Source organism: Astatotilapia calliptera, chromosome 17 (assembly GCF_900246225.1).
Source record: "Astatotilapia calliptera chromosome 17, fAstCal1.2, whole genome shotgun sequence".
In the NCBI taxonomy this organism is placed as follows: domain Eukaryota; kingdom Metazoa; phylum Chordata; class Actinopteri; order Cichliformes; family Cichlidae; genus Astatotilapia; species Astatotilapia calliptera.
The window spans coordinates 31,054,539-31,081,773 of NC_039318.1; the positions used below are offsets into that span (position 1 = coordinate 31,054,539).

The window sequence follows — 27,235 nt, forward strand, 5'->3', positions numbered from 1 at the left end:
ATGAGAATCTAATGAAATTCAAGAACAGATGAGAGACAAAATTATTGACATCTATGAGTCTGGGAAGGGTTATAAAGCTATTTGTATGGTTTTAGGTCTTCGGTGAACCATGACGAGAGCTGTTATCCACAAATGGAGAAAATCTGGAACACTGGTAAATCTTCCCACAAGTGGCCGGCCTACAAAAATTACTCCAAGAGCTCATCGATGACTCATGTAGGGGGTCACAAAAGAACCCAGAACAATATCTGAAGAACTGCAGGCCTCAGTTACCTCAGTTGAGGTCAGTGATCATGATTCAACAATTAGTAATAGACTGGGAAAAAATGACATCCATGGCAGATTTCCAAGGAAAACACCACTGCTGACCAAAAATAACAATGCACAAGAGTTTGGAGAAAATATTCTGTTGACCAATGAGGCAAAAGTTCAACTTTTTGGAAGGTTTGAGTGCCATCACATCTGATGTAAAACTAATATAGCATTTTATAAAAAGATGATCATACCAGTAGCAAAGCATGGTGATGGGAGTGTGATGGTCTGGGCCTGGATTACTTGCTATTGATAGAACCATGAAATCTGCTCTCTACCAGAAATTCATGGTTCAAGTATTTTAACACACTGGATACAATTTTAATGTAAGAATCGTGCTTAAAGTCAAGATGGAGCAGCTTTACTTGTGGTTGGGATTCTTGCAGAATTTGCAAGACAGTGTTAGAAGAGAGCCCATCTTGAGTCGAGGTTATGTGTTTAGAGCTGAACTGCTGCAGGTTCTTGCCATTCACCAACCTGTAGAATATATTGGCATGCTTGCTTTTTATGGACAAATGCCGAATCATCTGATTATATACTAAATACACAGCTGACAACACAAACCGCTTGTTAATTCTCTTGAATTCTTAGATTGCAGCTTGTTTTTCTTCTTTGATGCTCTCTGCATCCAATGTTTCATTGCTGATTGGTTAAAAATAGAAGATCCATTCAGTCATCTATTTGTGAAAGGACCTGCCCTTTGTCAAATAGTTTCCAAAGACAATTTCTGACACGGTTCTTGTAACAAGCAATCAAATATGACAGATTAATCGTTGCATGAACATCAGCCAAATGTAATGGCAATGATTTATGGGGAGTACAAAGCACAAATGTTAAGGTGCTGATACTTAAACCCATACTGTGAGGACATAGTATAAAACTCCAAATGAGCTCTGGTTACTTCTCTTGTGCTGTTGTATCCTAAATTGATGCAATCCAGGTGTTGAGTGGCAAACTGTTTGCAAAACTTTGTGAAACCCCACGCTCTGCTTGCAAGATGTATGTAACATCTTCCAAGGACTAATAACAAAACAGTGCTTCACCACTGAAGCAGATGTTGGAAGTGGACCAAAGTTATTTTGGAACAAGCCTGTAAAGATTTAAGGTAAATCTAGAAGGTTCTTTCTTCCTTGAGTAGCACAACAGAAAAAAGAAAGAGACAGACAGGCTGGCACACTGGTGTTTGCATTGGTGGGCGAGTGCATGACTTCACAAGCTCTCTCTTACTCAGAGTACTCTCTATCAGGCCAGTTAGCAGCACATCTTGGGGGTAAGTCCACTGCTTCAAGACGGAATCAGTGCAGGGTTGGAGCCCTCCCACACATGTCTGTGTGTGTGTGTGTGTGTGCATACTGCTAAACCAGACAAAGCCTTGTAGCTCCTTCGAGAATCAGTTTTACATTGCTTGCAGTCTCTCTCTCTGTGTCTATCTCTTCACACTTTCAGTACAGTCTAGCTGAGTGGGTGAAAAGCAAGGAGTTCATGAGAGAGAAAAGGAGAGAGAGAGAGAGAGAGAGAGGGAAGGTGAGAGAGAGAGAGAGAGAGAGAGAGCAAGCGCAGCCACTCATTCGTCCCTCACTCCAGGCTGTAAGTTTACAGGCAGCCAGGCAGATTTTCTTGGCTTGGATGCAGCGCTCATGACAGGATTAGGAGCCTGGGATACAGGATCAACCGGAGATCTGCAGGTTCTAGTGGATGAGCCCAGGTCAGATTCTCACCCTGCACAGGTAGGAAAAAAAATAGTGCATCAGACCTTTATATATAAAAGTTTGCAACCTTGGGATTGTTCAAAGTGTATTTCTTTAACAAAATCTGATTCTCCAAGTGTTAACAAAAGGCCACAGTGAACCAGTTAAATCATAAAGTAAAGGGTGCAAAGTTGCAGAGTATGTAGCAATAAAATGTACCAAAGTGTTGACTTTTAATTTTAACAGACATATATTACTTCCCCTTTGTTTTAACCCCTTTGTTCTTTAGAAATTACAGGGAGTTTAAAGGCGTGCACTAACAATGAATGAAAAAACTCTGTCAGTTTTCATTACTTACTAAAGGATTGATAGTAAGAGAGTCAAAGACAAGTTTTGGCAAATGCAGAAGCAAAATTGAAATTCTGGATTGAGTGTCAGACACTAACTCAATAACAACTCATCACAAATGTGAAGCTTTGAAAGGGCAGAAATGAGCAACACACAAGTGTGTAGAACATGCAAAATGCAATTAAAACTCATAAACAGGGAGGAGATTAGAAAATCTTTTAAAAAATAATTTCAGCAAAGCTCTCTCTTGTTTCTTGCTCTGTATTTGTTGATTTGTTGAATTGCTGAAGTAAGCATTCTTTCCACTATGAAATTTTTAGCTGGAAGTGCTGAAGAGGTGCCAAGTTTATTTTAAAATGTGCGTGTGGGCGGATGGGGATCATTGTCGCCAGAGATTAATTTTGAAATCTCTGCAAAAGCAGCAAAAGAGAAAAAAAAAAAAAAAAAACAGGAATGAAACATCCAAGTTCTTGTTTCAGATGCTTCCTTCTTATGTTATGTAACTGGCTGGTGGTCCCGCTCACACTGCTGCGACAGATTGAGCCGAGCACCACTTCTGCCAGGGAGAGAGGTGAATTTCTTTTCTTGGACCCTCTTTGCACTGTAAGGAAGAAATTATAGATAGCCATGCCCTTAGAACCCTGTTGTGTGCTACTTCATGTTCATTGAATGCAGCCGGTTCTCTATCTCGTTGAAAATGAAGAAGGACTGCAAGAGAGTTCAAGGAAATGGCAAAAAACATTCACATTTTCAAAAAGCTTGATGTTAGAATATTCTAAAGGATCCACACACTGCTGCACAGATTGTGCTGTTTTCTCGCAGGTTGCTTATATTTGATTATATTTGCGCATGTCCTTGCAGCAATATGCACACACAGATTTACGTGCCCTCTTTTAACTGAAATTCCAAACGTATGCTTGGGAAGTGGGAGCAGTGTGTGGTTTCACCCTGAAATTCTTCAGGGAGAAAAGGAGAGAAGAGAAACTTGGTAAAGTTGCAGGTTTACTCTGATTACAAAGTGCATTGGTGCCTTTTAGTAAAACTTCCTTCTTCTCAGTCTTGTTGCAGTTACATTTAAATAGAGCACGCTGGGGTAAGAACACAAGTGGGAGAACTCTGTTTGTCTTTACCGCTCAGATGTGTCTGGCACCAAACCAAAGCTGGGTGGTGGGGGAAGGCATTGTGCATGCGTTTGAACTCTGTTAAACATCTTGTGTCAGCTTTTGAACTCCCTTTTAAAAAAAAGTAGACACTGAAGGTTGAGGACATACTATGTTATCAAACACCGCAAAATATTGTATAATAATAAGATAAAGCACCTCCCCTGCTCTTTGTTTTTTAGGATGGGTGGTGGTGGTAGGGTAATGACTCCATAATCTTTACTTAAAGCTGGCCATTTTTCCCGTACAGGAGTTGCACAGATGCAGCTGGACTCTGGCCACTCTCAAAGGTGACCAACTGCTGATTTTGGACATGCTTTTGCACGTGTTTGGATTTCAAAGTGTTCTAGAAAGCTGTTTCTCGTGGGTCTTGCAGGGGGAAGACACAAAGACAGGCAAAATGGCTCGTTTCTGTCAGAAAAGTCCTTCTGCTGTTTGCTTTTGTGAGCGGGGGCACCTCTGACCCTCTCCGAAACACTCAAGCGTTCACTTTCTGTCTCCAAACATTTCTTTCACAGCACTCTCAGTTTTCCTCCACTGCAGAAATGAACTTGTATGGTTTCAATTAGGCTCTCAGGGACGTGTGAGGGTTCTCTCTTGAATGCTTTCTACATGCGCAGCATGTCTGTCTCTGTTACTGTCTCATCCTCTCCTTTAGCATTAAGGGATTATTATTATTAGACTTCCCTCCCACTTCTGTTTTCTATACATTCCCACTGTCTGCACTTTTATTCTTTCCCTGTCTTCATCTCTCTCTGTTTGGAGTAGCTTGTCGGTAGGTCTGTTAAACAGTTGCACTTGGGCATGCAGGAGAGTTAACCCAAAGGAAACAAAGCAAGGTCAAAGCAAGGGAGGCTTTCCAGTGTATTAAAGAAGAAAAGTCACCTATCACATATAAGCTCACTCCTTGTCTATGCTCTCCGATTTTCTGTCTTTTTTTTCTTCTCTTATTAACTGCCTGACTTATCAATTGATGGCTTCCGTGTGCATGCGACTTGGATGGAATTTTTACATTTTGTATTAGTAGCTAAGCAGGAAAACCTCATTCTTGTTTTTACAGCCTCCCCTTCTTGTTCTCACTTCTCTCTCTAATACAGTGGCCCTTGTGTTTCTGAACTGTTTCCCCTGGCGGTCTGAACTCTTTCCATACCAAGTGGCCTGTCCACTGTTACCACCAAGATCCTCTGTGGTCGACCAGTGCAGGTAGCCACTGTGCAGTCTCAAGGCTTTGCTGGCGATATACTGTTACACTAATCACTACAATTTTCAGGGTTTATTTTTTATTTTATTTATTTTTTTGCTTTTTAGGTACGCCCTGCTTCATCATCAGTCTGGAAGTCATTGCCGTGGTTTTGACTTGTCTTTTCATCATTTGTAAACCAGCAACAGCGCTCTATCCTGATTATGTAATATCCCTGCAGTCATCGAGAGGTCACCGGTGGTCTGTGCTTTGACCCACAGATATAATCTGACTAGATCTATTACACGGGCACCCTTTGCTGTTGCAGTTTTCCCCCAGCTAGCCAGGGTTTTAACCAAAAGGCTTTCTTCTTTGTTCTTGGCTTAACAAAAACAGTGACACTTAAAACCAAACAAAAAATATCTCCTCTTTGCCAGCAGGAATTTCCCTTTTGCTGATGTCACTTTTTTTGGTAACTTAAATTTTGCCTTTGGGACTTGCACTTTCTTCCTGCGGTTTCTATTTAGTCTGAAACATCTTTTGCATCTGGTTTTCGAATAAACGAGCAGCCACCATCTGTATTTGTCCAAACTGCAGTCAGTGCCTCTTCCTGATGTAGGTGGTATGCGATGGTTTTAGAGGCCAACCTGTCTGCTCTGGTCTACTGAGCCCAAATGGCCCATTTGAGCCCACACAGACAATTCAAGAAACATACACAGACACTCAAAGACAGAGCATGCTCAGGCATATGTCTGCGGGTGTCTGTTGTATGCATACTTTGCTATCTGCTTTATTATCCAGTACTGACAGCCCTAAATTATGTGTATATTTTGTGCAGTGTGGGTACTACTGTACATATAGTCAATGAATCACTTGTATCTTTTCGTTTTTTGCACAATATCCATTTTTATTGCAATGCTGTAAACTTTTATTACGTTACTATTACACTACTAGAGATTCCTTGAGAGTAATCATACAAATATTCGCATATGAACACAAATCCCTAATACCTTATTTTGTCTGGATACAGAAGATGTTGCATTTAAAGATAAACTCACAAGACACTCAATTTGCTAGTATCCTTTAGTCGTTGGACGCACTTCAACTCTTCATGGCATTAATTCAACAAGGTGCTGAAAACATTCTGCAGAGATTTTGGTCCATGTTGACATGTTAGTAACACACAGTTTTTGCAGATTTGTCAGCTGAATACCTGTTATTCAAATCTTCCACCGCATCCCAATGGTACTCTATTGGATTGAGACCTGATAACTGTGTCAGACCATCTGAGTACAGTGAACCCAATGTCATGGTCAACAAACCAGTTCGAGATTAAATGAACACATAGTACATTTTTTGAGTTACTGTTAACTTCCTATAAGAGTGATAGTTCTCCTCTGAAATCAACAAGGCACTTTTTCTGCCACTTATTGCATATTTTCCCTGTTTTTCGGGCTATTTTCTGTAAACTCTAGAGAAGATTGTGTGGGAATATTCATAAATCAGCACTTTCTGACATGCTCAGACCAGCCTGTCTGGCGCTAACAAGCATGCCACGTTCAAAGCCACTTAAATCTCCTTTTTTCCCCATTCTCATCCATGGTTTGAATGTCGGCAGGCCAGCTAGACCATGTCTAAATGCCTAAATGCATTCAATTCCTCCTGTGTGATTGGCTGGTTAGTAATTTGTGTTAAAAAGCCACACAACATGTGTACCTGACAAAGTGATTGGTCAGTGTAGCATAATTGGTAAAAACCATCCTGGAGAGCACTTCACAGAAAAATGTAAGAGAGATTACTGTAGAAATGGATGACATTTTCGGCCTTAATCCCTGTCCAAAAAATCAAGCTACTTTTAATTGGTGCTTAGTTGGGGTCAGTATACACTCAGCTTGGGTCTGGAGATCTTTCACTTATTGCTTTATTATAACACGTTACTTTGGTAGGTGCTTGAAGGCATTTGATGCTGTGTTCTCAACAGACCAGAGCTGTCTCTGGGCAGGGTCCAGTTTGCACTTCACTGTCACTTTGTTGTTGTTATGTGAAATATTTTATGATTCATATGTGCAAATGTCCACACCCTCTGACAACATCTCATGCGTGAACTAAAATTGGGCAATTGTTGCAATGCAAATTAAAATCCAATTTGATTTTGATCATATGCTTTTTGTATATAATCAGAGAATGCTTAAAAACTGAGACTACAACAAAAGTAATCTCACTGTTTGATTAGTAACTCTAATTCCAATACTGAAGGTAGGAATGGTTGTGCGTTCACGGCATTACAGATGTATGAATGTAATATGAATGTTATGATCTGTTAATTTTTTATGTGTTACACCGAGCGCTGCTCATAAAATGACATAAGGTAAAAAATAATAGGACTTTGGATACGGCACATTAAAGCTGGTTCAGCAGGGAGACAATATATTCAGTTAGATCAACACTCCCTGCAAACTGTCCCCAAAACATATTCCTCAGACTTGGGTATTTATTCAGCGGTTTGTTTTCATTTGTGTCGACAACTTAAAGCTCTTTTGCTCATCTAAAGACTGCATGCATCAATTGTCTTATTAAAAAGTTATTGGTTTCTTTGAAAAATAAATTCCTCACAACTGAGCCAGAAATGCAAAAAAGTAATTAGCAACAAGAAAAAAGAAAAAAAAAAACCCTCAAAGAACATGCTGTATCTTTATCGTTGTAAAGTAACCCGGAGACAATTAAATGTCACTCTTGCTAGCAGGCAGGACTTTTGCTGAACTTGTGGATACAACTGTGTTCCAGACTGGGCACAGACATGACACTATCCACACAAAAATTATGAACAAAAAAATGAACTATGATTAAGGTCTCTGAGGCAAAAGAGAGGACTCGAATTCTTTGCAGAGGTTTATTTTCACGTAGTCAAAACGCAGGGACACGTTGCTACCACATTTTACGTCTAGACCAAACTCTATTCTTGTTCAGGACAGATGTTATAGTGGCAGGAAAACAGTCTGTGTGATATTTAGAGACGCCCCTGAGGATAAATGGGCCTTCTGTAGATGTTCTAAGATGGAGGGAGATAGTTTTTTTTTTTCTTTTTCTTTGACCACTTTGGGTTGGCATACACTGACCAGTGGTAGCTGGAGTGGGAAATAATACCAGAGTGGAAGGACTAAACTAGTCTGCTGTGGCCATGGGGCTAACCAAAGGGACGGGTTTAGCCTGAGTGGGTTTATTATGGTCACAGCTGGAATGTGTGCTGGATAATGTAGAGTGACTATGCCAATAGTTGTCTAGAAGCTTGATAACCAGATAAACTAGATAAAAAGAGAGATAGACCAGCACCACAGTTACATATATAAATGGGTAGGTATACATCACAAGTGGGTTTGACCCCCTTTTCTTCATGGCATAGATTCAAAAGCTTCTGGAAATATTCTTTATAGATTTTGGTCCATATTGACATGATAGCATCTGCAATTCCTGCAGATTTGTCAACTTCACATCTGTTATGCAAATCTTCCATTCCACCACAGCCCAAAGGTGCTCTATTGTGACATGGCTTGTTATCCTGGTCAAAGTATCCATCACAAGATCAGTACACTGTGGACATAAAGGGCTAGACATGTTCAGCAACAATACTTAGGCTGTGGTGTTTGAATCATTCTCAGTATTTTATGGGGCTCAAATATTTTCACCAAGAAAATATCTTCCACACCATTACCCCACCAGCAGCCTGAACTATTGATTCACGGCAAGGTGGATCCATGCTTTCATGTTTTTTATGCCAAATTTTAACTCAGCCAACAATGTCACAGCAGAAATTGATACTCATGAGACAAGCCAACATTTTTCCAATCATCTGTTGTCTAATTTTGAGCGAGTGAGTGTGAACTGTAGCCTCAGTTTTCTGTTCTTAGTGGACATGAACGGCACCCAGTGTGATCTTCTGCTGCTGTAGGATGTTTGCTTCTGGGTTCAGTGATGCCCTTCTGCATAGCTTGGTTGTAAGCAGAGGTCATTTATATAATATAATACAATTATTATTATTATTATGCCAGTTTAAATGGCTTAAACTGAAAGCACTTACGTTGGCAAATACTTAAATAGTGATACACAGGGGATGTGTCTGGATCTCCTCAACAAGTCTCTCTGTGCTTTCAACCTGAGTCTAATCTAGTCTGGACTTTATACGTGGCACAAGTCTCTCATTGTGTTAAAACATGCCACTCATCAGCTTCATAAACATTTACTACAGGATCTATAACATGTTCTCTTGCTTGCACACTGGCACATAAATACATAGAAAGAAGAAAGACAGGCACAGTTAGGCAGATAATGTTAGGTAGTGACTTAGAAGACCAATTCATTAAGTTCTTCTTGGGTTTGGAGAGACAGCTCGCTGGAAGGGAATTGCTCCATATAATGGCTTCAGTGAAAGAAACTGAAGGTTTATGTTTGCTTCATTTGATTAGAGATCATTTGTAGATGGACAGAAGATTTCTCAGTGAAGTGCAAAGTATTTCCCCAGATACATTCTCAGCTGTTTTTGCTTGTAGCTAGCTACATGCCCTGTCTGTTCTTCACAATGGAACGACACCATCTGCATTGACAGGCTTGTTCCACTGTATGAGTCTGAAAGACGGTAAGAGAGCTGCGGTTTGGTACAGTTGGCCTTAGTCAGCACACATGTGTGTCTGTATGTGTGCGCGGGGTGCACGTTGGCAGACCTGTCGGCCTCCCCCTCTTTTTTTCTTTTTGGCTCTGATAACACAAGGGATTCATGACTCATATATTTTGGCATGAAATGTGCACACCCATACACATGCGCATATTAACATAGCCAGCAGGCTGTGAGAACAACCAACTGTAGAGTAAAAAAAAGACAATTACCATCATTATTAGGCAATAAATAATAATATTTACAGTCTTGACATATTCATATTTGCACCTGATGACAGTGTTGGAGTTTGACAGTGCAAATGGCAAGAACAGCAGACCAAGAAACAGACATACAGGCTCTATGTGGTTTTAAAAGAAATGGTTTATTTGGGAAATTTGGTAGGCTGCTGTAAATATGAAACTACAATCAGCCTTGTTTGCTTAGCAAAATGACTGGAAACCAGTAGAAACAGCTTGCCTGCATGTGCCCTGATATTTAAAAAAACAAAACTGCTTACATTACCTTTTAAGTTCACTAATTAACACGCCACATTTTGGTGGTTTGACCTATATAGTAAATGGTGTGTGAACAAACCGCAAACTTGTGGCTTTACATGGCTTTTTATGTGCAGTACTACATCCAGGCCAGGTTTCTGTGGTTCTGGATGATCTTCACTAGTTGTCTGGGAACCTGACAGATAATGAAACATATATTGTATTGTCAAACTGTCCAACTAACACGTACATGTGGCAGATATTTATACACATAACACACTTGTTACTGTATCGAGCACTCTTGGTGTTTTTAGATAAAGGAAAATAGCTCTAAACACATGAAACTACATGATTTCAAATGCAATACACACACACCCCGACCCTCTACTTTATAACACAAACAATTCCTATATTATAAGGAGAAAAACTGTGTTTAGAAGATCTTGAACATTCAGCTTTGTTTGGCTGGAGGCAGAAAACAAAGAAAACTGAAAGAAAAAAGAAAAGAAAACTGTTATGAACACACATCAACCTCGAGAAATGTCTTTTCGTTTTTTCTCAAAAACCCCTTTTCCACCCCCACACCCCATTTCTGCCCACTCCACAATCACTCAGCTTTCCCACTAATTCTTTCAACATGTTCAGCATTACTGCTTTAGTTGTTGCCAGATATTGACAGATTGCCAGATGTTGACAGATATGCTGTAATAAAGCAGATACTCTTTATCTGTGTCAACTTCTCCTTTATGTTGCACATAAATGCACACAATAATGTGATGTCAAACACTGACATTTTCATGTTTTCTATTCTATAAAAGCATTCAATGCAAAGTGCTCATGAAGATTAAAAAAAAAAGTGTGATACTCAGCAAATGGGTTCAGGTAATCCTCAAATTCCTGGTATAAAGAGTACTGAGGAAAACCTGCATATGGACCAGGAGAACATCCAAACTCCACACAGTAAGGCCCAAGATGCAGGTTCTTATTAAGGACTCTCTTGCAAATCTTTTAGGATTTTGTGAGAAGTTTCCACTGAAGACCTTTGAAAATTCATTTTCTTCTCTCCCTCTCTTCCTCTGTTTGTGCCACCAGCAGTGACTGACCTGTATCCCTTCCTCATCCAACTTCCGAAATTGACCTGATTGCCAGGCTCCATCCTCTCCTCTCCTGTCATGCATCTCCTTGTTTCCCTCCTGCTCTTGCTACTCCTTGGATCAGCGGAACCCCGGAGAGGCCCTCGGTCAAAGGCTGTGGAGAGGGGCGCACGGGGCCATGTACGGGGTAGAGGCAGGCCCGGCGTCATGAGGCGTCAAACTGAGGTGTGCTTGGAATACATGGAGTCAGGAGAAAAATACCTTGACTGCCAGGATAGGCAGCTGACCACTGTGATGCAGGACTGGCCCAAAGATATCCACCACCTACTGCTGGCGAGAAATAGGATTCAGGTATTTACAGGCAGATTTCTGTTCACCTGGTGCAAAAATAACAACTGATGTTAATTACAGCGGACTGGAGATCTTTTTTTTTTTTGCAAGAAATTGGGTTCTTTGCAGCAATTAAGCCTGAGTTAAGTATCCATAATCTATTACTCTCTATGCTTCAGATGGCTTGTTGATGCCATGAGCATCTGTGCACCAGTTATTTGGGAGCAAGATCAAAGACAGACTTTTCTTCCTTATGTGTGCAGCTTTTTGCATGTCTGAGCAAGTACAGGATGTTTATGTCGCAGGTGCTGAGAGAACTGAAACAAAATGTTAGCCTGCAGGTTAATAAGTGGAAATGACTGAGCAATAGACACTGATGAAAGCAATGAAAACAGGTATAACTTATGCGGGAAGTCTTCGGCACTTTGTTTTGGATTTAAATAGGATATATTTTATCATTTAAAACATCTTTAACATGTATTTTTTACACTAAAAATATGTAATTTGAAAAGTTAGATACTTGGAATTACAGATAGAGAAAACTGATCCATGCTGTGTCTTTCACCACTTGCAGCACTTTGGGTTTACTGTTGCTGTTCAGAAATGGTAATCTTAACATAGTGCACCACTGTATTTTCCAAATGTCTGACATCTGGCTCCAGCAATATGGGAATTTTAAACTTCAGGCTCTGAAACAGTTGCCTATACATCAGTGGGTAATGCCACAGTAGTTATGGCCATTTTTTATATAGAATCTGTGGTATAACATGGGGTCAAATGGCCGTAGGAGGCTAAATTCCTACAAGCTGCAAACTGCAGACGATTGAAGTTTTTTAGTACAGTAAAGATAAGAATAATGCACAAGTAAGCTGATGGTAAATGCTACCATATTGTCCAGAAATGCAAATAAAACAACTCAAGTACATCTCTCCTTTCAGGTTTTGAGGGACAACATGTTTGCTCAGTTCACCCAGCTGAAGAGCTTGGATCTCCAGCAGAACCGCATCTCCAGGGTGGAGGATGATGCGTTCAGTGGCCTCTCCCAGCTCAAAACCCTGCTCCTCCAGCACAACCAAATGACAACAGCCTCCGAGGAGGTCCTGCTCCCCCTACCCCGCCTTACTTATCTCCGTCTCTATGACAACCCGTGGAGCTGCCTGTGTCCCTTGGAAAGCTTGATCAGAAAACTGCAGCTGCCAGGCAACCGCAACTTGGGCAATTACGCCATATGTGCAGAGCCTCTTTCACTGAAGGGTCAGAAACTAAAAAAGTTGACTGTAGACCTGCTGTGTGAGGAAGACAAGGGGCCAGAACCTGGAGTTGTAGAACGGCCAAAGCCTCCGCCAAAAATAAGGAAGCCAGATGCCACCTCCATGTGCCGCACGTACATGTTTCCCAAACCGCTGCTGGACTGCAGCAACAAAGGTGAGAGATTGTCAAGTTCTGTCTCTCTATATCTTTATCTATACATTGTGACCTATTCTTTAAATCTGTGTCTTCTTGCCTTGAAATCTGAGGCAAGAAGATACAACTTGGATGCCATTATAATATAAGTTGACGTATGCAGGTCTTGGTTGGGGCAGCAGAGGTTACCTATTAGCAGCATTGCTATGAGGATGCTGGTTTGTCCAGATGTTTTAGAAGGACTGGTGTGAAGGTTTGTGCAGAAAAACTTGGACTAAAAGCACCTTATTAAAAAACTCATTTACAGAGTTTGTTATGTTCAAATGTTTTTTTATTAACTGTGAAATGGGGGAGGGGGGGGGGATATTTTTTTTGGACGGTGAGCATTATGTACTGGATGGGGAAGTTGTGGTTAGTAAGACCACACAAAAATCATCTTACATCCAAGCTTTATTCTTGGAAATGTGGTGAAAATAAGAAAATATTACCATGTACTAAACTGAGCTGGTGAAACATAGTAATCTTTATACTACATGTTTGTTTGCCTGTTAGAAAAGTTGCATTTCAAATTAACTACAAAGTACTTTATAAGACTAATTAGATGCTGAGTAGCCCAACTTTACATTTACGCCATAAACGCAACACAAAGAAGAAGCCATGTGGGGAGTAGGATGTGATTATTTTCTTATCACTGACAAAGTATCTCGAGGACTTCACTGAAAGAAAAGCCAGGGTGCAGTACATAGAAAATTATGGCATTTAACAGTTGTTTTCACTAACCTGTCAATCCGATTTAATTAATTTTCTCTAATTGAAGGAATGTTGTTCTGGAATGTGACTTTGACCTCGTGTATCATCCTAGCTTTAGTATATTGATATAACTTTTAGTCAAAGTTAAAAAGACATTATAGAAAAACACAGATGTTTATTATTAGTGCAATAACAGAAAAATGATCAGCTTTAATTAAACTAAATGTAGGAATGAAATAAACTCTGACAAAGAACAATTTCATTGTTTCTGAATCAGACAGTATTTGTCCAATTTCAGGTGCTTTGCTAAACTTGGCCGCTTCTTTGTTGCAAACAGATAAACTGCTGTGAGAGGAGTACTTCATATGAAAAGGCACATTTATTAGCTTTGCTCAGCGCTCTTCGGGACACAGTCCTGCTTATTTGTTCATTGAAATTAGGCGCAAGAGTTTTTTTTGTTGAATTATGTTTGGATTATAATCAGGCGGCAAGCAGAGACGTGTTTGTTTTATTAGCAATTTCTACACTGGCTGTCTGAGCCTGGCTGGGCGCTCTCTTCTCCTTTTTCAAACTCTTGCTCAGTAGTGGAAAAGTTAGGATTAAAAAGTAAGGTTTCATATATATCATACATGTACAGGTTTTTGTGTGAAGGCAGATGTCTTTATCTGATCAGCCAGTATTTTAGGCTTGTTCTTGTTATTACCCATCATGTAATGTGACATTTGATGAGTTAAACTTTTGCAGTACTATGAAAAAGTATTTGCCCCTTCCTGACTTCTTCTTCGTTTCTTTTCTTTTTTCTTTTTGTGTGAATTTTATAGGATTTTTCACATCATCAAATAAATATTAATATTAGACAGACCACCTGAATAAAAGAAAAAAAAATTGCAATGAAGCCAATGAGTCTTTGACATCGCTGTAGAGGAATTTTGGCCCACTCGTTTTTGCAGAATTGTTTTAATTCAGCCACATTGGAGGGTTTTTGAGGCTTTGCAGCGTTTAACATGTGGGTCATGCTAAAGGTTTCTTTGTTTTTCTGAGCCACCTTTTCTGACCCCAAAACAAAATGAACATTTTGGATTGACCGAGTCAAAGTGCAAACTTAAAGGCATTTGAGATGCTGTTGCATGACCTTCAACAGAATTCCTCCACAGCGATGTGAAAGACTCACTGCCAGTCATTGCAAACACTTGATTGACAAGGACTTGTGCTTACCAGTTTTTAGGTTTAGGGGCAATTACTTTATCACAGCACTACACGTGCGCTCTAAACTTTGCAAATATAGTCCAAGTTCTCACCCAGGTTTTCACATCTGGTTCTATCTTTGCATTAAGCTGTCACTATGAGACTGTTGTCATAGTGACCCCAGTGTTGCCTTCAAAAAGACAGATGGCAATTTCTGAATTTGTGCAGATCCCTTGTGGTTACTTTCATGTGGCCTCTCCAGTTCCTCTTCTATCTTCTTTTTGTTGTCCTCTCACCATCCATTTAATTTAACACACTGTTTAACACACACTGAAACTCTGACACTTTCTGCGTCCATTATTCTGACCAAGTCCCACATGAGGATTTGAATACATCTATCAATGGCGAGCTTGTATCCTCCTGAGAAAGCAGTCTTTCATAGAGAATCGACAAGCCAAAACCACACAATGCAGCTTCTGTGTTGTAAGGACTTGAAGAAGCTTTTGCATATTTTCCTAATTATTTTTTTTCTACAGTAAGACATTTGAATATGTTCTTTATCTGAAGCATCATAAGGTTTCTCTGTTTTGCTCACAGGGTGAACATCCCATCCATCTCTCCACAACTTTCCTTTTTTATGCCCAGTAATGGTTCTCCCCATCCTGCCTCTTTCTAAACCACACTGCACCATAAAAGCTGTATGTGTTGTGTGAATATTCCTTAATATGGTGCAGCTGTTGTGCATGACAGTTAATTCCTGGTTTTGTGCTTTTGATTTGAAAGGATGCCCACGCTGCATATTTACTTCTCATTTTGTTCTTTTCCAGCACTTGTGTTTTCATTTAATAGTTGTATTAGCCGTGTGAAATCTAATCTAAGCATTACACTTACATGATTTCCCCCTAATCGTTTGTCTATTTGACAATCTAAGTGCTTAGAGTTTTCTTTGCTGTAATTCAGCCCAAATGAACTACTGTTGTAGTGTCTTGATGCATGAAACTAGCACTACTGAGGTCAGTTTCTTGACTATTAATATGGAAATTGTCATGACCAACAACAACCACTGATCAGAGACCACTGATCAATGGCCATTCACACAGGGTTGTGGAATTGCTGCAATCATAACATTGTAAGATGCTGTGATTCCTTCAATTCAGAGATGGTCTTTCCCTTTTTCAGTAAACGGCCTCCTTGATTTCTTCAACTAACCTGTAGGTGTGAATAGAGTGCGGAGTCTTGGTCTGATGAGTTAGCTCTTTTGTGTTTTGCCATGCACTTCACCAGAGGTTGTGGGGTTTTCCCCGTTACTCTGTGGGGGACCAGATCCTTGGGGTGGACCAATTTTTGGCACAGAGTATTTTGGTGTTTGAAAGCCACAGGGACACAGTGTCTCTGTGGCTTAAATACTAACAAATCTTAAATACTGATCTGTATGCATTGGTTTATGTTACACATCAACTTTTGAATCTCACAGTCTAAGAAGGCTAACTTGATATTTTGGTTAACTTGATGTGTTGGTCCACTGAGTTAATGTGACCAGTGAACCGTGGTATATCGTCAGATTTGATTTTCACCCAGGTGTCATCCACATACCTGAACCAATGATTTGGTGGTGTTCCAGGGTAGGACAGCAGAGCCCTCGTTTCCACTTCTTCCATGAACAAGTTGGCCACAGTGGGTGAAACTGGGAAACTGTTGTTTGCCCATGTTTTGGGCTGACCAGTTTTTGTAAAAAATGTGGAAAGAAGACAGTTCCAAAAGCAAACACACTTGGTCAGTGCTGAGAGTGCTCCTGTTGTTGAAGTTGAGGTCATTCTGTAATTTCTTACGAGCTGCGTCCACTGCTTCAGTAATGAAAGATGTAATAACATCCCTTTGTCAACAAAATCTAATGTCTTTTGGATGTGGTGTTTAGAGCTGCCTACCAACGTGTTGAGAATTGAAGCCAGAAACTTTGAGATGTTATAGGTGAAGATGATGGGGAAGGCATACTGTAATAAAAGGATAGAGTACAAATAGCACAATGTATCTCCAACTGCCACATCTGTAAGAAAAATAAACATACAACACCTGGAACACAAACTTTTGAAAATGCACAGGTGCATAAATCAACAATATACCTGTGTGTGTGTGAGTGTGTGTGAGTGAGTGTGAGAGAGAGAAAGAGAGAGAGAGTGTGAGTGTGTATGTGTGTAGGTGTGTGTGTGTGCGTGTGTAGGTGTGTGTGTGTGTGAGTGTGAGTGTGAGAGAGAAAGAGAAAGAGAGTGTCGAGTGTGAGTGTGTGTGTATGTGTATGTGTATGGGTCTTTGTCACGAATGTACTTGAAAATGATGGTTAGAAGCCACAAAAACGAAGCCCGGGAGCCAGAAGCAGACAGAGATGGATCGGGGAAAACCGGGCCACCCGCAGCCCCCAAGAATACTGAAGACCTAAGGCCAAACATCTTCACCCAGCAGGAGAAGGAGGGATAAGTAGACACCCCCCTCAGATTATACAGAGCACTGTGATTATATTGGTTTTAGGGCCATGATGTGATGTTAATGCCCATTTATCTACAGTGTCTTAGTAAAGTCCTTGGCCACTGTTATAAGAACAGTTTGAGTTCTTTATAGTTTGCTTCCAAGGACCCACACTATCTTTTAGTTGTTAAAGTACTCTTGAGCAATAGCTCTTCTGTGTTTTTCACAGGCTTTTAAGGTTTTCCTTTGGACATTGGCTGCTTTTTCGCTCATTTTTAGTCCAGTCTTGGTACATGACCATTTTCAGAATGTCTGTCAGGCTGAGTAGCCTGACAGACATTCTGAAAACTCATAAAAAAAGCACCCAACTTGATGGATGAACCAGTGTTGTGTCTACGCATAACAGAAACCTTAACTACACTAGAGTATATAAAATATTCTAGGAAGCCCCATCACTTCTGATATTGTAAGATGTTATACATAAGCCAGACGTGTTAAATGAGAGCAAAAATCTTCCATCTTTTAACAGTCCCCCCGCCCAACATTATAAATCTCATGATGATGCTCAGAAACCCAGTTTTATGTTCCTAGACATTGTTTTCAAAGCTGCTGTTACAGCCGGTAAATCATAGATTTCAGTGGTAACAAGTGCTGTGTAAAAACTTGGGACATTTGACATCTGAGTAGGCAGCACAAAAATGAGTCATTTGTATATGGTGACTTGGCTGCACATACACCCACACTCATAGCACTGTTATAGCTCTCTATGGATCTCGTGGATCACAGACAGCGGGCAGATCGTTAGCAGAAAAAAAAAAGACCATATTTTAGGTTGAGGAGAAGTTGCTGTGGTTTCAAGGGTCCTGACTGCAATGTTAACTGTTTACCTTTTGGGAAACTTTTTTACTTTTTCACACTGGGGTGAAACGGTCACAGAAGCAATCAATTTAGCATGGGAGGAGCACTGAGTTGGTCACCGTCATAAATATAAAGTAAACAGAGTTACTAATAGGTTTTCCACTTAACAATAATCTCAACTCTGTTGCTAAGGGTTCTGAATAGACTAAGATTCATTGCACTGCATATCTGTGTTTCTTTCTCTGCCATGAAAGCATTTACATTTACAATTTAACAAGTAAGGTGCATTTGACCTCACATGACATGTGGAACCGAGAAAGGCCCATCCTAATATATAAACTACTTTATTGCATCCTAGTGCTACTATGCAACACATAATACTGCCTAACATAAACATGTGAAGTAACCTTTTCCCCCGTCAAAAGTGGGGTGTGCTTCCAAAAAAGCCATAAATGGCTGCTTACTATTCACTATGCACAGTGGACCCCCTGTAATCACATCAGCACTGTAAAAAATTAATGGCTTCACTTTCTGCTGTCTAAACAGTATAAAAAGGTTTTGCAACACGTGCTCTGAGTGAGTTCAGTGTTTTTGCACAAATTGAATATTTGCTTTGCAGGAATGACTGAAGCGCTTCATGATATTTTATGGAATCTGAAGCCAAGAAAGAAAAGACTCTGGCTACAGTCCGGTACTTCACTCCACATATCTATTTAAATCATCCTTAGTGCTAGCACATAAATAGTAGAGTGGGTTACACAGATAAATTTCCAGATTGATGCTCTGCACTCCTACTAAATAATGTAAATAGCTTCGTTCTTTGTATTGAGACTGTGTAAATACTGCATTTACTCCCTGTGTTCCTGTGTTTAACTAGTATTAGTTGTACTAATACAAGAACCTCTATGCACTGCATTGGTGAGTGGCCACGTATATTAGTGCTAAAAAGTTATTTAAAGTTGGCCTGTTGAAGTGAACCAGGTGAGTCAACTTAGACTACAAATAATAGATTATGACATCTGTGAGAATTTAAAAAATATATATATATTTATAATGGATTTTTTAAATAGATTGGGTTTCCAAAAAGGAAACGTTTTCTCATGCAGCTATAAAGCATGAAGTCCTTTTTAAAAAAAAGAAAAGTCCAAGAGGTACAGCTGTTCACCGAACTAATGACTTCAGCAGATTCAGCGAGAGCCCAGTGCAGTGATAAATGACTTTCACACTTCCTGACCCAGGTCCTTCCTCCGTATCTTCCTTCATTCATCTGTCTCATCAGTAGATACATGTTAACAGATGTTAAAGCAGGAAAGTGCTTAACACTTTATCTGCCATATCTGTGCCATGAAAAAAGTGACTCCTGATAAAAGCTTCCTGATAAAACACCGTAGCTCAGCTTTTTGTTGAACTTTTACTACCCAGAGGGAAACATGGACTTCTGGTCACAGACACTACTGTCACAGCTGAATACACAGTGTAGGCGTAGGTCTTTATTTATGGTAAAACACCGAAGACCACAGATGTATCTGTCTTTGCAATGGAGGATTTGCGTTTGGCTCGGAAAACTGAAGTCCGATTTCTCACAAGGGAATCAGGAAGTTTAAGTCTAATGTTGGAATGACCGCATTTCCCTTTCCTAAAAAGCTGCTTTGACAACATTTCAGACACATTTACACCTATTGGCAGGCTGGGATTCCCTTTAGGTTTTCCAGAAGAAAATTTCTCGCCACATTGGACTGATAACATGTGCTGGAATGCTCTCTGAAGACAATTTTTGCTTCCCTGCATCACATCACAAAACAATAATCATTACACTTCCTGAGTCTGTTGGCTACATCTGTGTGTGTGCTGCATGTGTGTGTGTTTTCTTGGAGTCTGTGATGATTAATGGCACCATGCCTGCATAATAAAACCAGCTATAACATCTGTGGCAGTAAAGAGTACAACATCTGCGCTATAAATGTGTCCATAAGCATACTTCTGATGCAGCCTGTGTAAATAAATACATTCAGGAAACATCTTTGTATGCTTTGCCACACACATTTCATTCATGATTTTACTTACAAATCTACAAAAAGTTGGCATTCAATACCAAAGCAAAGCATTGTTTAATTATGTCTTAGGCCGCGCTTGCTGCCTATGCACACTTATGTTTCCTCCAGTCTATTTTGCTTCACAAACAATCAGCTATGATCCTTTTGATGATACAGGTTGCATGGGCCACCCAGTCTGTTTTAAACAGCGCTACAATGTGATTGGCACGGCAGATGGGACTTCCAATTTAAAGGATATTCATGATGTTGCCCACCATGACAGGTTCAACAAATCTAATGACTCAAAAAACCACAAAGCCACAAAGTCTAATCTGTGAAGGCTTTGATCCAAAACCTCCAAAAGGTAAACTGTGATCAGAGAAACCTGAATCTATTCATTGTTAGTGCCGAACATACAGGTTTCAGCCTTTTATTTTCAGTGGTTTTGTAGTGACAGCGTCAAATCTTTATTTCACCTCCCCCATCACGGCAGGAGGAACATTTATAAAATCTACCTCCGGTGTGGGACTTTAATTCAAAACTCCAGAGAGGCTCTGTTATAGAGATTGCGATACGTAGGACGCTTTGACTGTTTAGTGCATTACTGACTTCAAAGACAAGTATGAGTGTGTGTGAGTGATGCTTCCAGTGTAAGCAGAAAAGAGATCCCTCTGGCAAATAAGTGAAATGTTGTCATACATGATGTCCCCTTTGACTACATCTTGAAAATGTAAAAAGTTGCACACAACCTGCAAACCATCTTGAAGCCATAAAGATGCAGACACATTTCTGTCTGAGTTGAAGAGCCGGAAATGTTCACACCCTCTGTTCACATATCTTTTTTTTGTGTGCACTGATGATAGTAAAAACTTTTGTCTTTCAGGTATCATGAAAGTTGAAGGCCTAATGTTTCTGAACTTTTTCTGTCTGCAGATTTGATTAGCATCCCACCTGACCTGCCATCTGACATAGTGAGGATGGATCTGTCCAACAATAAAATAAAACATCTCAAGCCAAAACATTTTGTGCTGTCCAAAGACCTCAAACTTCTCAACCTCAGCAGTAACAACCTGCACCATATAGACACAGGTAACAGAAGCACCACTCACATATTCTCTCTCTCCCACACACACATGTGAATCTGAGCATTCGTATCTGGATATCCAAGTATTTTGTGTTGTCACAGCACAGAAAACAGACCCAACTGCACAACTCAGAGATAAGATAAATTATATTTTTAAGGGTGGTTCAATTCAATTGTATCTATATAGCAGCCAATCACAACAATCTCTTTAAGGTGTTTTCTGCCAGGGGTTAATAATAAAAAATAATTAAATACAGAGTGGTGTATAAACAAAGAGATTTAAAAGTGGTGAGTGAAGAAGAAATGCTCAGTACATCATGGGAAGCCTCAGCCGCTTAGGCCTATTGCAGCTTTTCACAGGAGCTTTTGCAGGATTCGGGGTCACCTGATGCCCTAACTACACTACCTGGCTTGGATTTAACTAAGCAAATAGGTACAAGCCTCATATTGGACAATTACTGCATGGGGGATTATCTTTCAGCTGGCAACAACTTATTTAACCCCAACTGGTGCAATGAGTTCTTTCTCATTTCATAAACAACCGCGTCGAAAGACACATCTCATGATCGTGAAAAAGATGTTAGTGTGTTTGAGAAGGGTTAAATCATTGGCACCCATCAAGCTGAGAAAACATCTAAGGAGATTGCAGAAACTACTAAAACTGGGTTAAGAACTGTCTAGTGCATTATTAAAAAGTGGAAGGATACCCATCATCAGAAAAAAAAAAGTAGAACTCAGAGCTAGGTTTAATAGTAAACATGCACAAAGCGAAGGGAACTCAAGGGATTGGGACTGAACAGCTGTGTAGCCATAAGAAAACCACTAATCAGTTTGGCAAACCAGGAAAAAGGGCTTCAATTTACTAGGGAGCATAACGATTGGACTCTGGAGCAATGGAAGAAGGTCATGTGGTCTGATGAGTCTAGATTTACCCTGTTCCAGAGTGATGGGCGCATCAGGATTCGAAGCAAGGCAGATGAAGTGATGTACCCATCGTGCCTAGTGCCTACTGTACAAGCCTGTGGGGAACGTGCTATGATCTGGGGTTGGTCAGGTCTAGGTTCAGCAACAGTATGTGGTCCCAGAAGGAGGTCTGACTATAGTGAATGACAAGGTTATTCCATCAATGGGTTTTTTCTTCCCTGATGGCATGGACATGTTCCAAGATGACAATGCCAGGAAACATCATTGTCACACATGGATTAGCCACCACTGAGTCCAAACCTAAACCCCATTGAGAATCTTTGGGCTGTGCTGGAGAAGGCTTTGTGCAGCGGTCAGTCTCTACCATCAGTGCAAGTTCTAGGTGAAAAATTAATGCACTGGATTGAAATAAATCTTGTGTCATTGCAGAAGCTTACCGAAACAATGCCACAGCGAATGTGTGCCGTAATCAAAGCTAAAGGCGGTCCAATGATTTTACCATACCTATGATATCATATAGATGCTTCTAGCTCTTGAGAAAGTGTTTTTTAATCAACAATATAAATCAAAGGTTTGAACTTTTACTTCTGCTATTTGCCAGGCAGACGTACTTGTGATAGGCTGCATTCACTATCGATAACTTGATAGCATTCTTAGCAATATTTTGAGTTCTGCATCAAAAGATTTTTTTAAATAACTCAAACAATATTTGTAGGCTTTTCCTAAAATAAGATTCAAAAAGCTTTTCCCTCTAACTTGCATTTACTATGCATCATTAATGACTAAGACCATGCAATTTCATATTTTAGTTACAATAAGCCAAGAAAAACAATAATTATACTTGACTACATTTTTGTAATGATAACAAGCAGAAATTCTGGCTACTCCTTGAGGGCAGGGGCAGGACAACCATCCTCTTTGCCTACAGAATCTCCCACAGTTCTCTATTCAGGAATGTCTTATAATGTCCCACTAGAGGATTAAACTCCTTGAACACATTGCGATATTTCACTTTTTTCCCTCAAGAAATACTGCACAATTATTATTATTTTTATTTAAAATTTATTGAGATGAACCTGAGAAAGAAGCACATGTTCCACTCACAGGGAAAACAGATATCTGTGATTTATTAGAAAGATGTTGTTTATCACCTCATCTCTAAGCCTCACTGGCTTGTGCTCAGGGTTCATTTTGAGGACATCCAAGTCAATCAAAATGTGACATATTTAAAATTGTGAACAGGTTCATGGTACACACTGGGGAAAATGTGGCTAGAAATTGCAGTGCAAGCAAAATGATTGAATATGCAATGAACTTGCAATCTCATTACCTTTGAAATGGCTGTTTTGAAGACAGGGACCAGGTCTGTGACCACTCGCAGTTAGCTGTTATCTTCAAAGCAAGTCAAGCAAGTCAAGGCAGCAATAAAATGGCAATAAGACGGAAAAAGTCTGCTGTCAGTTTCTGATTAAATTTAATCAAGTTGCCATTTACATATAATAGTTGCTGCAGGACAGCAATTTAACTGCAAAATGACATAGCTGCTTGTCAACCTTGACCTATAATGGCTATCAATACATTGATGGTTGTTGCACGCTCAACCACTGGGCAACCAACCACTACAACTACTCGCAACTGGCCTCAAGAGGCAAAAAATTGCAATGTAGTTTACTTAACTGCATTGTGACTGATTTATTAGAGAGTTCCCAAATCCTTTCCTTCCTTCAGAGGCACATAAATGCTTCTTTCCTTGTTTATTTCAGCAGTTCCCAAAATAATGTAAAATTACCCTATAGTTCATGAGAAAAAAACCCAATTTTTATGGAAATATGTAACATTGGACATTGACATGGACTAGATGAGAAAGTATTCGGAATACAAATTCGACCTCAGAAATAGAGGAGTACCATTAAAAAGTGAGAATTCATTAATCTCACCGAGCTAATTATGTGCGAGTCCATCCCTTTTCTGGCAAAGAGGGAAATTCAAAAAGCTTCATTATCCTGCAACAGCACATGCAAACAATCTACTGTAGCTCACCCCACTGTGTCTAACATTCTCTGGAAACTCAAACAGAAATTCAGTATAATTGTGAGAGCTTGTGATTGCCAGTGGCATGTGGTTTAAATCCCCAAACCCTCTTTTTAATCATGTCCACATTCAGAGTATATTCAAAAGAAAAAGTTGTTTATTTATGCTTTTCATGGGAAAGGTGGCCAGAGAGAAAAGAAACATGAATGAAAATGCAACATAAAAAAATCTGGCACATTGCATCAGTGTTCTCTTATTTGTGTTACTTTTTTCATGGAAGTCTTTGGCAGATTGTTTTGGTTTTCTAGGCCAGGCAAAACCCCAGAATAGACAAAGCAGTAATTTGATGGTCACAGGATAATGCAGTGCACTTAAAGCCTAATTTTCCTAATTTTCCTCAGACTAATAACTTTATATCTTAGAAAATGTAAAAGGAAAGGGTCCCACCCAAGGTTAAATAAATAAATAAATAAATAAAAGTTCATAATAGTCTTTAACTAAGTCAGTTTATCCAGCTGGCATTATTTCTGTGTTATTGCAAGTGAAGTTTCAGTGACCGGATCGCGACTCTAAGTTTAGATGCTTAGATTAGGATCTCTTGAAGAGCATGGAAGAAAAGGTAAGTGTCCCTAATAAACAGTTTAGCCTTTAGGAAATGTGCTTCAGACTTTCTGGCAAAGTTGGATGAAAGGATTCATGTATTTCAGTTCCTGGGAAAGTAGCATGAATGTGGTCATTGTGGCTCCAACAAGCACATGAATAGTATCCACTTTGGGAGAGCCTCAAGCCTCATGAGTCCAGAGATAAGACATGGGAGGAGGAGGTGAAACGAGCATCCCTGCCCCCTTTATTACACTTCCTTCCTCTGCTATAGTTTCCTCTGTCTGTGTTGTTCTTGGAGATGAATGTTCATAAAGCTAATGTAGACACTGAAAGAACCTCAACACCCAACCAAACCAAAAAAAAACTTTTTCAGTCTTCCTTTTCAAGTTCCCAATGTCATGAATTCCCTCCTTCTTAGTTCTCTACCTCCATACGTTCCCCCCCCCCCCCCCCCCCCCCTTTCCGCTCTGTAAAGATCAAAGCCTGGCCAAAGGCTGGGGAGCGTGAAATGGTCTTTGCTGTCCCATTACTCCCACTGAGAATGCATCCATGGGCATGCACGTGCACACATTAGAAAATCAGACAGCTAACAGTGACTGGAAACATTTGAGAATATCAGCAGTCACCTTTTAAATCAAAATGTTTGATTTTGCGTGTCATGAAGCCCAGCTGAAACCCAGTGTCTATACAGGGAAACTGGCCTCGGCAGCTTGCACATCTGGAAAAGCACCGTCAATACTGAAAGGTTTTAGAGCAACGTATGCTCCTATTCAGATGGCATCTTTTTCAGGTCTTGCATATTTTAAGTAAGACAAGGCTAAACTTCATACGTCATGAATGGAATCAGCCTTTCACCAATTGAAAAAATTTGGCACAGCATGAAACCAAAAATGTGACCTAGAAGACCCAGGTATGTTGATAAGCTAGAAAAAAAGCTAGAAAAAAAAGTTTGCGTTGTTTTGCAACTTTTATGGAACTGGGTTATAAAAAGACTTGATTACTTGATTATTCTTAAAGATAATCAATCAGTCAACAATGAACTAAAACGGTCCAAAAGCCAAAAAATATGTCAAAGACTGTGAGAAACTATGGTAGAGTTTAAACTGTGGCAATTTCTTTGTGTGTATTTTTCTTCCTTTTTAGTCATTTTATTCTCTGTTGAGTCTTAAATTGCTCTTTAAACCTCATGAATGCCAACAGAATGCTAACTAATTTAGTTTGCACTTTTCCCTGCTCCCAGCTGCATTTGCAGGCCTGCTGTACCTCCGTGAGCTTGACCTCTCCAACAACAGTCTCCAATACTTCCAGTACAGTGTACTAGAGGACCTCTACTTCCTACGGAAGCTCTCACTGGACAACAACCCGTGGTTCTGCGACTACAACATCCACTACCTAAATTACTGGCTCAAGCACCATCCTGGCGTCCATCACACTGGCTTGATCTGCTCAGGGCCGCCTGAGTTCAAGGGCTGGCGTGTCGCGGATTACGTCAAGACCTACAACGGGGAATGTCCTGTAGATAAACAAACAGAAGGGACAGATACAGGACAGGGGGCACAAGAACAGTCAGAAAATGACGCACAGAAGCCAGGGATGGACAATAGTGATGGACAGGGTGCAAATCTTCCACAACACCTGAAAAAGGCGGCACCAAACAAATTTAAAATCATCAGGCTGAGCTAAAATGCAGACGGCTCAGAGGACTGGTAGAAACGTATACAATAAGATTGAAATGGATGTCTGAGAACAAGCTGAACGATGGCTTAATAAAAGGAGGAACTCTGTTTTGTGGTAAAATCCATTACGTAGGCTATTAGGGATAAAGCTTCCCTGTTCTGTATGGGTTGCAGAAATACCTAACTCTATCACTTTTCTCTCTTACAGTAATTTTAATTTTGACTTCAGGATATACTTTTTTTTTCTTCTAAAAAGTAGTTTTTGGTCTTTTGGTATTAACGTATGCTTTTGTCTACTTGTTTTCAGGAAATAAAATTTGTTGTTTTTTGTATTGTTTTTTTCTGAAAATGTGTTTTACTATGTGATCGAAAATTTCCAGATACATTGCAGGTAATGTGTCAAGGACCACAAATGATTATTGCTAAAGTGTTCCATATTCCATATCATTAGCTGCTTATGGTGGGGGGGGGGGGGGTGCTGGAGCCTATTTCAGGCACAGGCACAGAGAAGGGTATCTAAACACCACATAGAAACTCCCAACACGATAAGAAGGTTCTTGCTGTTTACTGATCGCCACCGGAGACTCCCAAGCAATGAAAAATTATCCATACAATGTAATACTGATCAATTTAAAAGGTACCCAAGAAGCTTAAATTTATAATGTTTTTTTTCTTAAATACATAACATAATGAGTCCCAAGACGAACCTAATACAATTTAATGTTTGTTTGTTTTTTTTCAAGGACAAGGCACATTAATCACCATTAGTATAAATGTGCTATTTTTTTGCCAAATGGCTCATTTTGAGTTGCTGTTCCTGGGCCAGATGTTAAATTATCCATTAAAGGGCTGTAAAACATAAAAGAACACAATTAAAGGCCATTAGAAAATAGAGGAAGGAAAAAATAAAACAGGGTCAAAACTTGAGAGAATGGAGCAGGTAGCATGGAAACAATGCTGTGCAATAGTCTAG

The 27,235-nt window shown here is 39.9% G+C and overlaps 1 protein-coding gene across 2 annotated transcripts; it reads left to right on the forward strand.

Moving 5' to 3' along the window:
- Positions 1 to 1,691: 1,691 nt before the first annotated feature.
- Positions 1,692 to 26,594, forward strand: lrrc17 (leucine rich repeat containing 17). Of its 2 annotated transcripts, none has more exons than XM_026147667.1 (5): positions 1,692 to 2,039; positions 10,923 to 11,275; positions 12,193 to 12,679; positions 20,878 to 21,033; positions 25,827 to 26,594. In XM_026147667.1, exons 2-5 carry the CDS (start codon positions 11,003 to 11,005, stop codon positions 26,267 to 26,269), a joined length of 1,359 nt encoding a protein of 452 aa, XP_026003452.1. In that variant the 5' UTR covers positions 1,692 to 2,039; positions 10,923 to 11,002; the 3' UTR covers positions 26,270 to 26,594. The 2 variants fall into 2 exon arrangements, with proteins under 2 accessions (XP_026003452.1, XP_026003453.1); XM_026147668.1 differs by having other exon boundaries at positions 10,926 to 11,275.
- The last annotated feature ends 641 nt before the right edge of the window (positions 26,595 to 27,235 follow it).

Excerpts from the sequence above, each read along its gene's own strand:
- lrrc17 (XM_026147667.1), top strand. The coding sequence starts at position 11,003 with ATGCATCTCCTTGTTTCCCTCCTGCTCTTGCTACTCCTTGGATCAGCG. Across the intron at positions 11,276-12,192 it reads TGGCGAGAAATAGGATTCAG|GTTTTGAGGGACAACATGTT; the intron begins GTATTTACAGGC and ends CTCTCCTTTCAG. Across the intron at positions 21,034-25,826 it reads CCTGCACCATATAGACACAG|CTGCATTTGCAGGCCTGCTG; the intron begins GTAACAGAAGCA and ends CCCTGCTCCCAG.